Raw genomic sequence first — 15,289 nt, 5'->3', positions numbered from 1 at the left:
AACTGGACCTTAAAAAAGCTATTAAGAAGTACGTTTTATTGGTCTCTGAGTAAAGCTGACTAATACAGCTTTTACATTTTACTGTGAAAATGACATAAGTAAAAAAAATATTTTGAGATTTTCTTCTATTCTTCTTTTGAAAGCAACTTTTTTTTTGCGTGACAACAACAATGTATTTCTGTGTGCAGATTACAGAGACAATTATAGGATCAGAGTTTTAGGAATGCTGTGAACCCAAATAACCCAGAATTCTACTTAAAACTCAATAGGCAATGAAATCCCATCATTTATTTTCACCTTATTCTCTCACTTTAACCTTAAACTGTCTCTGCTTTTTGATAGATGGATAGACAGACATATAAAGAGATGTTGCATATATATTTATATACAGTATATACAGAGCCAAGGACAGAGGTAACACCTGATGAGTGCCAGTTTCATCATTATAAGGTTTTTAATGGTATTTTTCCCTTTACTTGGTTAAGTAGTTGTTGCTTCTTATAACGTGGATTCGAACATTACTCAAATATTCACTATTCACTGTATACCTGTAACTCTACCTCTTCACTACTTTACTTTAACTGATGCTCTCAAACACTTTATTAAGAGACAAGAAATTCAAGTAATTAACTCTTGATGAGTTCAGCACAGCTGTTAACTGAAAGCCTGAATTCCAGGAGACTCTACCTCATAAAGCTGACTGAAAAAATGTAAAATATAAAACATTCTATTAAATATTGTGGTATTTGTAACAGTTTTTAACTATTAACTTGTACTGTAAATATCTTTTAAATTGTACAACCACCTAAAGGACCATTTAGGAACCTTTATTACAAAGGACTGAAGGTAATGAAAGCTTATACCCAACAATTACCATCAAACTGCATGTTTACACACCATCACACACTCCCCTCCCACAGTGCGAAGCTTCTCACTAATCTCTAAATGACTGGATTGTGTGGTTTCTGTGCAGTTTCTGCTCAGTTTCAGCTGAAAAAACAGTAAAAAATACTGAAATCCAGCATTTCTGTTTCAGAACTGATGAAAACCTCTACAGGGTTTTAGTTAAAAAGGGGTTTTATGATCATAATTAAGAGTATTAGGGACCTATTTTAGTTATTTAAGCTATTTAAGCATTGTGCAGCTTGATTTAGGGCGTGTCAGTGTGTCTTTGCTATTGTAACGACGGGAAAAGTCTCGAAACGCAATGCAAAAGGCATGTACCAAATTCTACTAATTAATCATGGTTGTGGTTAAATTTAGGCGTAACGTGAAATAAACCAATCAGAGTGTCTCTTGCTCATCATTCCCATTAAGTGTCAGGTGAGCTTTCACTTGAAATTGTCTGGAAAGGCTTTCCACAAGGTTTAGGAGTGTATTAATGGGAATTACTTTTACTGGAACTGAGGAGAATGAGCCCAACTTCTGAAAAACAACCCTGCACTAATGATCCCCCCTCCACCAAACTTTGCATTTGGCACCATTCATTCATTCATTCATTCAGTTAAACATTACTGTTTTCGAGCTAATCTGAAGGATATAAGGAGGCCCTATTATAGTAATCTGTAGGCAAGCCATTAACTGCGCAATGTGCAGCTTGATTTAAGGCGTGTCAGTGTGTCTTTGCTATCGTAACGACGGGAAATGTACAACAAGGTTACGTACCTTTCCCAGATCCACGATGAAGCAGTCTCCCTGGTTGAAGCTGCCCCAGGAGAAGTCCACCTCCGTGGCTCTGATAGCTCTTCTACCCTTCACATGCAGCAGACGCTTCACATTAGCGTCGTTAGTCACCACATGTTGGAACCCAGAAGCTACACCTCCTTTCTGCAGAGAGAAAACACAGAATACTGAGATCCTGAGATACTCCATTTATCACAATGGATTTATATAGTACCACAATGCAGTTAACTAAAGAAATAACAATTTAATCAAATAAAACAAGTGTAAACTTGCTAGGTTGTTGCTTTGGTGTTGTTAACTGGTTGGTACAGTACGTGGCTGCTCTGGAATCCCAAGTGTTTACTAAGATGTTGCTAAGAAGTTAATTGGTGGTCGTAATGTTGTTGGTAGGTGGTTGCTATGCCTCTTCCGATGGTTGCTGTGGTGTTGCTATGGGATTGCCAGACTAGTTGTTGGCTAGGTGGTTGTTGTGGTGCCCTAGGTGGTTTTTAGGGGCATAAATCAATCACAGACAGATGCCTAGACAGACAGATGCATACAGAGAAATAGATAGATAAATAGATAAATAGATAGATAGATCGACAGACAGACAGACAGACAGACAGACAGACAGACAGACAGACAGACAGACAGACAGACAGACAGACAGACAGACAGATAGATAGATAGATAGATAGATAGATAGATAGATAGATAGATAGATAGATAGGCTGCTGTATTTTTATTTTATTGTTTTAGGATTTTAATATTTTTAGCTCATTAAAGACCAACTTTTAAGTTTCTGCTTTCAGTTTTAGGAGACAGACACATAGACAGAGAGACAGACAGACAGACAGATAGACGGACAGAGAGATAGATAGACAGATAGATAGATAGACAGATAGATAGATAGACAGATAGATAGACTGCTGTATTTTGCTTTGATTTTTTTAAAGAATATTTTCAGCTCATCAAAGATTAACTTTTAAGTTTCTGCTTTTAGTTTTAGGAATGCTGTGACTCATTTTAGTGCTGCTTGAGCTCTTCTATAAAAGCACTAACTACACCCACAGATTATGAGCTGTTTGTTAGAGTTGCACGCTGAGTCTGAAAATGTAGATATACACGAAACAAACCGCTGCTACAAACAGCCGGATTCAGTCCAGCAGAGAATTGAGAACAGACACAGTCTAAAAGCAGCCTGTGGTAACGGAACTGCGGTGTGTGTGTGTGTGTGTGTGTGTGTGTGTGTGTGTGTGTGTATAAAAGTGTGTGTATGTGTGTGTGTGTAGTGGAAAGAATGTAGCATGACTGAGGTAATGAATGCCCCATGCTAGTTCTAAAGCATGGTTTTCCTCTACAGCTCTCAGGGCTTTATTTTAGTGATTAAAATAAAGACTTTAGGCCTTCAATTGTTGTGCACAGTGCAGCTTTATTTAGGGCGTGGCAGTGTGTCTTTGCTATCGTAACAATGGGAAAAGTACACGTTGCACAGCTCAAAATTTGCAAAAGGTATGTTTTCATACCATCATAGGTGTGGTTAATTTTGGGCTTAATGTAAAATAAACCAATCAGCGTGTAGTTTGCCCATCATTCCCGTTAAGAGCCGGGTGAGCTCTGACTTTGGCAGATTGCTATTTTTATGGCGCAGCTACCTGGAGCTACCTCCAATGATTCTCTATTTTATTTATTTATTTATCTATTTTGTTTTGTGTTCTGTTTTGCCAAGATAGCAATGAACGTCTGACTATTTTTGTCTGTCTAGGTTGTATTCAGTCAGTGGTGCACCTGTGTTTTCCGTTTCCAAGATAGCAATACTCCAGAAATGTACCTGAATACTCCTACACAAACTGTTCACAGCTTTGACCCTTCATTATTAAATGTACTGGTTAAATAAAACAATAGATCTATATAGATTTTAAACAGACCTTGTACTTAATGCCGGATTTGAAGTATCCGAGGAAGGAGACGGACTCGTTGTTCTGGACCTCGCGGTACTGAACCGGAGAACCGCCCAGGAAATCGTCCAGCTGAGTGGAAAATATGGCAGCCGCTCCGCTTTCATCCTGAGAACACTCATCCCCTACAGAGAAAAACAATACGTTTACTTTATTTTATACTGGATACTCAATAATTCATAATGGATACTGATTTATTCACAGTAAATACGAAATCATTTGTTGTAGCTGCTAAATAATACATAGTGGATGCTAACAACTATTCAGCAGATACTGAATCATTCATAATACATACTGAATCATTTATCATAAATACTGAATCAATAATAGTGGATTCTGAATTATTCATAGTAGTTACTAAATAATACATAGTGGATACTGAATCATTCATAATACATACTAATTCAAAGTAATTACTAAATAATACATAGTGGATACTGAATCATTCATAATGAATACTGAAACATTCATAGTGGACACTAAATAATTCATAGTGGATATTGAATAATGCATAATAAATACTGAATCAATCATAGTGTATACTAAATCCTTTATAATAAATACTGATTTAATCATAATGGATACCAAATCATTCATGATAAATACTGAATCATTCATAGTGGATACTGAATTAATCATAGTGGATACTGAACCATGATATATACTAAATCGTTCATAGTAGTTACTAAATAATACATAGTGGATATCGAATAATGCATAATAAATACTGAATCATTCATAGTGGATACTAAATAATACATAGTGGATATTGAATTATTCATAATAAATACTGAATCATTCATCATAAATTCTGAATCATTCATAGTGGATACTAGTTACAGAATTATTTATAGTAGATACTAATCATTGATAGTATATACTAAACAGTTCATACTGGATACAGAATAATTTATGGAGAATACGAAGTGATTTATGGTGTATACTGAAAAATTCACAGTGGATACAGGGTAACACTGTTGTTCTGTAATTCTGTTGAAACAGGAACGTTTTTCTTCTGACAGTAAAAACAGAAACTTCTCTATAACCTCCTGCCAGCACGCTCCCGAGAAAGAACCCAGTCTGAATCTGTTTATAGAACCATCAGAACCAACGGGAAACCATGAGAAACAAAGAGTCTTCCCCCCACATCCACCCCCCTGTTTACTGAGAGTAATGCATCCAGCATGAATCTCCCAAACCCAGAGCAGCGCTTCTACATTACAGCAACTTAAACACACTTTATACAACACTTCTATATGTGTAGCTCTATCAATATTATGTAATCACTGAGGCCCACTGATTGGCCCACATTTTATTTTATATATATTTTTTTTTTTTCTTTTTTTTACAAAATCTGAACCCCCATTAGCCCATTTTAATTATAATTTGCTTAAAAATTAGGGATAAAATGTAACTAAAGCAGACCTGCCATTATTATGCAGTTGACAGTCAGATTGATAGATAGATTGATAGATAGATAGATAGATAGATAGATAGATAGATAGATAGATAGATAGATAGATAGATAGATAGATAGATAGATAGATAGTCTGAAAGATCTGGATAGATAGATAGATAGATAGATAGATAGATAGATAGATAGATAGATAGATAGATAGATAGATAGATAGATAGATAGATAGATAGATAGAGAGGCACAGACACAAACAGACAGACACATATATAGACAGACAGACAGGTGTATATGTATATATATATATATATATATATATATATATATATATATATATATATATATAATTATATAGATAGATAGATAGATAGATAGATAGATAGATAGATAGATAGATAGATAGATAGATAGATAGATAGATAGATAGATAGATATTCAAGTTTTCACTAATCAATTCCTCTGCTGATCAGTAAGCAAAGTGCTTTCGGCCAATCAGAGTGCTTCGTTTTTATCCAACCACAACGTGCCTATAGAGCCATCCACTACTTTCATCCACACATTTTTAGACTGATAGATAGACAGACAAACAGGTAGAACGACAGTCAGATAGATAGACAGACAGATAGATGGACAGATAGATAGATAGATAGATAGATAGATAGACAGACAGACAGACATATAGATAGATAGATAGATAGATAGATAGATAGATAGATAGATAGATAGATAGATAGATAGATAGATAGATAGATAGATAGATAGATAGAGGCACAGACACAAACAGATAGACACATATATAGACAGACAAACAGGTAGAACGACAGTCAGATAGATAGACAGATAGATAGCTAGACAGACAGACAGACAGACAGACAGACAGACAGACAGACAGACAGACAGACAGACAGATAGATAGATAGATAGATAGATAGATAGATAGATAGATAGATAGATAGTCACTGTGCTGAAGACTTTCTCTCACACACATGGCTGATGGCAGGTTGTTGAATGTGTGGAATATGGAGCTACACTTTTACTTATCTGTTCTATTAAAGCTCTCAGTTTAACTCTGTATCTCAGCACATTAAAATATTCTAATTAAAAAATCATCAAAACGACCCAGAGATATTAAAATACACACTGAAGAGTTTAGAACAGTCTGGAATCCAGTCAGAACCACTGAAGCCACATGACTACAGTAATGAGCAGCGCTGTAGATCAGGACCATCTGGACCAGACTGGCTGTGGTCAGGAGGACAGTTCTGTTCTGCACATCAAAAGACAGTTAAAGCTCATCTCGTGGGAAGATAATGAAGATGAGCAGATGATGAGCAGGGTAATTATGTCTGGGCGGGGCTTTCAGGAAGAGCTGTAGAAACCTGCAGGTTCATATATGCCCTCAACTCACCCTGACACTCAGCTGATCAGCTTAAAACTTACAACTAACACGAGGAAATCCTGAATAATTCATACTGCATACACACATCGTACTAGATACACAAGCAGACAGACACATAGTAGCATTTCATAAACTGAAAAGTTTAAAAATAGATACTGAAAAATTCATAGTGGATTCTAAACAATTTTGGGTTCAAAATGATTCACTGTGGATACTGAAGTATTCTTAGTGGATTCTAAATAATTCTAAAAATTCATATTAGATTTGTAGATAGTAAAAATAAAATCACGGTAGATACTGAAAGGTTTGTAGTAGTTATTGAATAATGCACAATAATTCATAGTGGGTACTGAATAAATCATAGTAGATACTGAACAATTCACAGTAGATTCTGAGTGATTTAGGGGATACCAAATACTTTATAGTGGATACTGAATAATTCAAAGTAGATACTAAATACTTGAACTACTTGAACAAATAATATGTGATATCAAATATTTTAGTGGATAGAGAATGATTCATAGCGAATACTGAATAAATCATAGTAGATACTGAATAATTCATAGTGTATACTGAAAAATTAATAGTAGATACTGAATAATTCATAGTGTATACTGAACTATTCATAGTTGATACTGAATAATTCATAGTGGAAACTAAATAATTCATAGTGGAAACGGAATAATTCATAGCAGGTACTGAATTTTTCATAGTGCATAGCTAATAAATCATAGTGGATACTGAAAGGTTTGTAGTACCTATTGAATAACGCAGAGTAATTTAAAGTGGATACTGAACAATTCATATTAGATATTGAATATTTTTAGTATATAGTAAATATTTTGTAGTAGATACTGAATAATTCATAGTGGATACTGAATAATTTATAGTGAATACCAAACACTTCATAGAAGATATTAAATAATTCTTAGTGGATACTGAATCAGACAGAATGCATACTGAACAATTCAAAGTAGATACTGAATATTTTTTAGTATATAGTAAATATTTTGTAGTAGATACTGAATAATTCATAGTGGATACTGAATAGTGGATACTGAGTGTATAGTGAGTCATCAGTATCTGTCAGTTTCAGGTCTCAGCAGTCAGTATAAAGTCAGGATTATCTATAAGCAGAAGTGCGTTCAGCGCTCAGAACATTCTGTACAGAGAGAAAACCCACATCCTTCCTCACAAACACAGAGGATATTACATTACCTGACATAAATATGACACATTAATGTATTTTACTATGTGGTTCAGTGTATAAAGTGTGTAAAACGCTGGTTATTAATACAGTGTTCATATATATATATGTATATGTATATATATATATATATATATATATTATTTTTTTTTGTAATAAAAAACAAATAATACATAGTAGATACTGGATCATTTGTAATAAATACTGAATCATTTGCAAAAAGTTCCAACTATTTCATTTCAACTGATAGTGAGTGCCAGAAACTGGGGGGACACGCTACATATGCAAATAGATTGTGCCAGAGGCCAATAGAAAAGGAGCAATGATCAATAGCAACAGAAAGATCTTCAAAGATCTTCATTTGTATGTAAGTATGAGATGTGCTCACAAATGTTCAACTAACTCAAAATAGTCGGATATTTTGTGATTAATTCAGAATAATTTGTGATGCATACATAGTGTGTACTGGATATTTTGTAATATTGAATTAAATCAATCAGTACATCAGTAATTGAATCTGTAATCAGTGAGTAACTCACCCAGCCACATGTGAATGCTGTAGGAGGGGGCGGCGGTGGTGTGCAGCAGCAGGTAGGCGTCGCCAGTGTAGAAGTTTCCGTAGAGGTTCTTGGGAACCGGCTTCAGGTCCATGTTCTCAATACGCCAAACCTGCAGCCCCGGCGCTTTCCCCGCTGTAGCAAACTCCTTATGGGCCACCATGATGACTGAAACACGGAGAGAGAGGATTATACCATTATACCATTTATCATCCCAAAATACTTAGGAAAAATCTCACAATCCATCAATTAAAACTGTGATTCATATGCTGGTTAAAACAGGCAAATCCAACCTACCTAGTCTGAATAGTGCTCTAAAGTGTAATATTGGCACATCCAGCAAATGAGCTATTTAAGCAATAATACACTCGAGGTTCGTGCTATAAATTATAATATTGGCATTGGCCTGCAGCCTCATGCCTACGACCGCAGCACAGCAGAGCCAATATTACAGGTTATAGCACAAACCTGGAGTGTATTATTGCGATTATACCACTATAGTTCCATTATCACTGTTTATTAAAAATATTTTTAGTTAAACAGGAGGAGAAAATAGGATCTGTTTGGTTATAAAAACTCAAAAAACTATAAAATAGTTCCATTGCTGCTCTGTTTGTAGCTGCGCTGTAACTCTTTGGCTTGTAAGTGTTGCTGCATCGTTGCTAGGTTACCTGTGCTGTATGTGGCGGAGTAACACATGGAGAGCTTCAGTTACAGTGCATTACCAGCTGATAACGGCACTCATAGAACACTGAATAGAACTAACTGTGGTATAATTAATACTAATTTCAGGTGCTTTTTTTACAACAGTTTATTACAGATTTATTACAATTATATTACTGTCATCAAAGCGAGACTGTATTACTGTTTACATTAACTGCATCTAATTTATCCAAACTGAAAAAAGGTGTAGGTGTGTTTTTTTTATTTATCTAATTTCCTGTTTTAACTTTTTGCCTTTTTTTATTTGTTTTATTTATTTCATCCTTTTATTTACTTACTTTATTTATGTTTATCTTGGTGTTGTTTTAGCTACTTCATTTTTAAAGTCCTCTATGTCTTTATTTGTGTTCATATTTTATTATTCTTATTATTTATCTCCTTATATTTATATTTATCTGTAAATCATTTTAATTTGTCTTGATTAAATCTCATATTGTTTGCTTGTTTTTCTAATAGTCATACCATTTATTTTTTTTTGTTTTGTTTACGAAGTTCATTATTTTAGCTTAACCTGATTAAATAAGTACTTGATTTTATTTTTTTTTATTTTTCAGTCCGTTTAAGTTGTAAATGCTCAGCTGCATTGAAAATGAGGGTTAGCCTCAATGTGTTACTGAGTGAAATTAAAGTTTGATCAACTGATCAAGAAAAAAATCTAGGTATGAAAATGAAGAGTACATTTGAGGATATTTTAATGAGCTAATATTGAATATGAGCCTCTATTCGCCCATCATAAACTAAATGGGTACCTAGAGTGTTTTGTAATACTGTGTGTAATAAAGACTCAATATTGCAATAAGCAATAAAATAACACGAAAGTTAGACCTGTATTCATATCCATTACTTACAGACTGAGAAGAGATTCTCTTTCTCTTTTTAAAAGCTTTATCTCTGGTTTAGAGAACACAGGTTCATTAACAACACCCACCATCAAGCCTTTCAGCTCTTAGTTAGATCATATTTGGTGGAAAATAAAAGAAATCAAGCTTTAATAGCTGTAAAATTGTAATAATAACAACTGTATTAAACAGTTAAAAGGCAGTGAAAGCACCTGAACATGCTTGTCAAATTCAAACTACTGTTTTTTGTGGAGATTAGGCCTGTCACAATAATTGCAAATTCGATTTATCGTACAATAAATGTACATGACCTCAATCATTTTTGATAATCGTGATACAGTCAGCTGTATGGGAGAGTGATGCGAAAGAAGCCATTTCTGCAACTCTGTTTGTGGCGTGCTTGCAGAAATGGCTTCTTTCGCATCACTCTCCCATACAGCTTCTCCTTGTGCTAAGTGCTAAGTATTGTTGAGCGATGCACAGTGACACCATCTGCAGCAAGATGATGCTGCAGCTCTTTGGAGGTGGTCTGTGGATTGTCCTTGACTGTTCTCACCATTCTTCTTCTCTGCCTTTCTGATATTTTTCTTGGCCTGCCACTTCTGGGCTTCACAAGAACTGTCCCTGTGGTCTTCCATTTCCTTACTATGTTCCTCACAGTGGAAACTGACAGGTTAAATCTCTGAGACAACTTTTTGTATCCTTCCCCTGAACAACTATGTTGAACAATCTTTGTTTTTAGATCATTTGAGAGTTGTTTTGATGAGCCCATGATGCCACTCTTCAGAGGAGATTCAAATAGGAGAACAACTTGCAATTGGCCACCTTAAATACCTTTTCTCATGATTGGATACACCTGGCTATGAAGCTCAAAGCTCAATGAGGTTACCAAACCAATTTAGTGCTTCAGTAAGTCAGTAAAAAGTAGTTAGGAGTATTCAAATCAATAAAATGATAAGGGTGCCCATACTTTTGCACCGGTCAAATTTTGGTTTAATGCATATTGCACATTTTCTGTTAGTACAATAAACCTCATTTCAATCCTGAAATATTACTGTGTCTATCAGTTATTAGATATATCAAACTGAAATGACCAAATATTTACAACTAAAAATGATTAAGATTTATAGGGGTGCCCAAACTTTTTCATATGACTATTTCATAAGGCTATTCGGCAATATCGTGTATCGCAATAATTTCTGGGACGATATATCATCCGCACAAAATGCCATCACTAGTTCCGCCCCCACCAGCACAGCGTCTCACGTCTGAACCAATCAAGAGCTGAGTCAGCGCTGAGCTCAACTCAAAACCTGAGAAAAACAAACAGCAAAACAACAGTAATCGGCCCTTTAGTGAGCATTTAAATGTCTTTTTAAAAGGTAAATAAGAGCGTTTTTTTTTTTGAGGATTAAAAGTGTGAATTCAGCTGTAACTGGAAATATCTGCGCCGCAAACTGGACTGTGCTGGACTGAGATACACAGCTTTCCACACATGCTCACGTTTACGAGCACGAGCCCAACCATGTGAAAAAACACTTCTCAGGCAGCAGCAGCCTGTCACTCACACAGACACAGAGACAGCACTGTGTATCTACTTCTTGTGTTAAGAAGCAAAAACACTGCAACATGACGTGTTTGATTTAATTTAATTGTCTTAAGTTACGTCACACGTCCTTTGATGTGACATGATATGATATTGTGCATGCACACATCACGATGATGATGCTTAAACTATATATCGTGCAGCCCTAGTCCAAACCCAACCATATCTAAACTTCTTCTAGTATCCAAACAATAGAAGCTCAAACAGGGTCTAAACTAGAGCTACTAGAACTTTATACTGCCTCATTTTTTTTTTTTTTTGGTTTCAGCTTCCACTTCTTGTTTTCAGTTCTTATGAAAGTGTTTAATGTCCCAACAAGTGTTGCACCAAATAATTAACCACGCAGCCCCTGAAGTTTGGCAAATTTACTGCACTGTTGATAATCTTATAAATATCAGTATAAAATGGGAATATTATTAGAAAATATAAATTACAGACTTAAAAGTTATCATTTTTACAGATTTTTTTTTCTGTCAGCATACATGTATATGTATATGTTGCATGCTGCAGTTACAAATTTACAATTAGTCGACACTTTTACTGCTACTTAGAATTAATTTTAAGGACAGTTTTTCCAAAACTAAAAGCCAACTTAAAGCTATAAAAAAACAAAGAAATAATTGATAAATTCCATGGCTGAAATAACAACAAAAAAGATACAGGGCTTTCAGACATCCAATAATGCAAAGAAAAACATTCACTTTTATCATATTCACTTTTGTTCATATTCACTTTTAGTCACAGTTTTTTTCATGAATCTTGGCATCATGTTCTCCTCCACCAGTCTTACACACTGCTTTTGGATAACTTTATGCTGCTTTACTCCTGGTGCAAAAATTCAAGCAGTTCAGTTTGGTGGTTTGATGGTTTGTGATCATCCATCTTCCTCTTGATTATATTCCAGAGGATTTCAATTTGGAAAAATCAAAGAAACTCACCATTTTTAGGTGCTTTCTTATTATTATTTTTTTTTCAGAGCTGTATATACATTGCTTGCTGCAGTTACAAATTAATTATTAGCCGACACTTTTACTTTATTTAATTTATTAATGCTTATATTAAATTTTAGACATAGTTTTTCTAACTAAAAAAAGCCAACTAAAAGCTATTAAAACAAAAAAAAAAGAAATAATTGATAAATTCTTGAAATTTTTACTTATGTGTCTATTAACAGCAATAATAATCAAAGGCTGTAATACGTTTCATGCAGCTTTCTTGTAGAAACACATTTGTAAGGGAAGATATCTGATTGTATTGTTGTACAATAGACACAAAAGGTAAAAAATTCAAGAATTTATCAATTATTTAAAAAACTTAAAAATAGCTTTTAGTTGGCATTCAGTTTAGGAAAAACTATGCCTAACATAAAATATATTATGTAATATGTTATGTATTATGTAAAATATAGTAGATATAGGCAAAATTGTGTCTAAAATTGGCTAAAAAATAATTTTTAGTCTGTAAAATCTGTCAAAATGCAGTTTAAGTGGAATTGTCCGTTCCACCTTAAAAGCTGCAGAAGTTGCATTCTGGAGCCTTAGAACTAAAAGAAAAGAATACTAAAACATACTAAAAGTAAAAATTTCAATAATTTATTATTTAAAAAATAAATAAAAATAATATAGAAAATATAGGTAACATGTTGGCTAAAATTGGCTAAAAAATCATTTTTAGTCTGTACAATCTGTTAAAATGCATTTTAAAGTGGGTAAAATGCATAAAATCTTAGTTTTAATTTGGAATTGCCGTTCCACCTTAAATGCTGCAGCAGTTGCATTCTGGCACCTTAAAACTAAAAGAAATGAATACTAAAACATACAAAAAATATATTTATAAATAACTGTACATATATGTTTTATTTGTATAAAATAAAAAAAATGTAAAACGTTTCATGCAGCTTTCCTGTAGAAACACATTTTTAAGGAAAGATATCTGATTGTATTGTAATTGGACACAAAAAGTAAATATTTCAATAATTTATTATTAAAAAAAAGTAAAAATAGCTTTTAGATGGCTTTTGGTTTAGGAAAAACTATGCTTAAAATTAAATAATATAGAAAATATAGGTCAAATTTGGCTAAAATTGGGATAAAACGATTTTTCTTTAGTGTGTAAAAACTGTTTGCATGCTTTTTTAAATGGTTTAAATGCATAAAATCTTTGTTTCACTTTGGAATTGTCCATTCTGAGGCGCCAGAATGCAACTGCTGCAGCATTTAAGGTGGAACGGACAATTCCATACAAAGCTGGAAAAAAGACACAGAATACAAAGTAATGACTCAAACAGTTTTCACGTCTGCACGAGAAGAACATCACCTAGCTGCCAGATATTGAGCATATTTACAGCATTTCCATTCATTTAAACACATATATGTCTATCTATAATACAAAAACACAACCCAACCAACCCAAAACTAATCAAAACCCTTACTTGTAGATGTTTGTGAAGGTTGCAGAAGCAGTAAAGCAGTACAGCAGTCCTCCAGCCCAAGCTGCTAGAGCAGAGCCTGTGTGTTTGTTTAAAGCTCTCCAGCTCAGATGAAGGGGGTTGGGCCTGGATGTGTCATTAGAAGGGGGGGGGGGGGGGGGGGGCTATAGCCTGGCCCAGCCAAACATCTGATTTACTGCACTTCACCCATGCAAGTGGATTTCTTCTAAGCGTCTGTGTGTGTAAACAGTTTGAACTGGCTGCACGGTTCATGCATCATCTCACTGATATGCTGGTGCATCTCGAAAAATGAGAATATCACTGAAAAGTCACTTTATTTCAGTGATTCAGCTGAAAAAAAATATATAAATATATATTATATAGATGTTTAAAACACACAGATTGATCTATTTTAAGCGTTTATTTCTTTCAGCCAATGAAAACCCAGAAATCAGTGTCTCAGAACATTAAAATATTATATAAAAGACCAATTAGTGCTTTTGGTATACGCAGTGTGGGCAGCGTGAAGCCAAATCCTGCTGGAAAATAAAATCCGCATGCAGTGCAGTTTTGTTTTTTGTTTTTTCGAAAAATCTTACAGAACTTCATGCTTCCCCCTGCTACTGACAACTTTAATGTAGATGCAGAGATTTCATTTTCCAGCAGGACTTGGCACACTGCACAATACTGTATGTAGTGCATGTACTGTGAGCACTTAAAAATGATGAGTTTCTTTGATTTTACCAAATTAAAAACCTCTGGAATATAATCAAGAGGAAGATGGATGATCACAAACCATCAAACCACCAAACTGAACTGCTTGAATTTTTGCACCAGGAGTAAAGCAGCATAAAGTTATCCAAAAGCAGTGTGTAAGACTGGTGGAGGAGAACATGATGCCAAGATGCATGAAAAAAACTGTGATTAAAAACCAGGGTTATTCCACCAAATATTGATTTCTGAACTCTTAAAACTTTATGAATATGAACTTGTTGTATTCTTTGCATTATTTGAGGTCTGAAAGCTTATAATAAATGAGTGGAATTTATCAATTATTTCTTTGTTTTTTTTTAACAATCACTTTTAGTTGGCTTTTAGTTTTGGAAAAAACTGTCCATAAAATTTGAATAAAAAGTGTTCATAAATAAAAGTATTAGTAAAAGTGTTGACTAAACGTTAGTTTTTAACTACAGTATGCAATGTATATATTTATATATACTCACTAAAGATTTACTTGCATTTAAATGTTTTCTGGGTGTTTAAATGGCATTTAAATACCAACTTTAGTTTTGGTTTTTAAGTGCATGGTACAAATAGTCGACTAATCGACTAATCTCAAAAAAAAGAAAAAGCGTCAGAATAATCGACTACCAAAATAATCATTAATGCAGGCCAAGGTGATACTCTTTAGAGCAGCGGTGTCCAAACTTTTTTTGGTTGGGGGCCAGAAGGAGAAATATATTTGAAGTCACGGGCCACAGACTCTGTAATAAAAC

At 34.2% G+C, this 15,289-nt stretch overlaps 1 protein-coding gene and 1 long non-coding RNA gene across 2 annotated transcripts in view; both read right to left on the bottom strand.

Moving 5' to 3' along the window:
- scinlb (scinderin like b) overlaps nucleotides 1-13,892 on the bottom strand; it is a 32,602-nt gene extending 18,710 nt beyond the window's left edge. Inside the window, exons 1-4 of the mRNA XM_049476628.1 lie at nucleotides 13,797-13,892; nucleotides 8,180-8,365; nucleotides 3,591-3,745; nucleotides 1,666-1,827 (exon numbers count right to left, since the gene is read on the bottom strand). Of these exons, the coding sequence (XP_049332585.1) occupies nucleotides 1,666-1,827; nucleotides 3,591-3,745; nucleotides 8,180-8,360 (498 nt within the window). The 5' untranslated portion in view covers nucleotides 8,361-8,365; nucleotides 13,797-13,892. The remainder of the gene's footprint in view (nucleotides 1-1,665; nucleotides 1,828-3,590; nucleotides 3,746-8,179; nucleotides 8,366-13,796) is intronic.
- The window catches only part of LOC125801079 (uncharacterized), a 124,770-nt gene extending 109,989 nt beyond the window's left edge, over nucleotides 1-14,781 (bottom strand). The window contains exon 1 of the long non-coding RNA XR_007438575.1: nucleotides 14,550-14,781. This is a non-coding gene — a long non-coding RNA (uncharacterized LOC125801079). The remainder of the gene's footprint in view (nucleotides 1-14,549) is intronic.
- Nucleotides 14,782-15,289: the final 508 nt, after the last annotated feature.

The sequence above is a fragment of the Astyanax mexicanus genome, chromosome 4 (assembly GCF_023375975.1).
Source record: "Astyanax mexicanus isolate ESR-SI-001 chromosome 4, AstMex3_surface, whole genome shotgun sequence".
Lineage (NCBI taxonomy): Eukaryota > Metazoa > Chordata > Actinopteri > Characiformes > Acestrorhamphidae > Astyanax > Astyanax mexicanus.
This window is presented reverse-complemented; position numbering and strand designations above follow the sequence as displayed.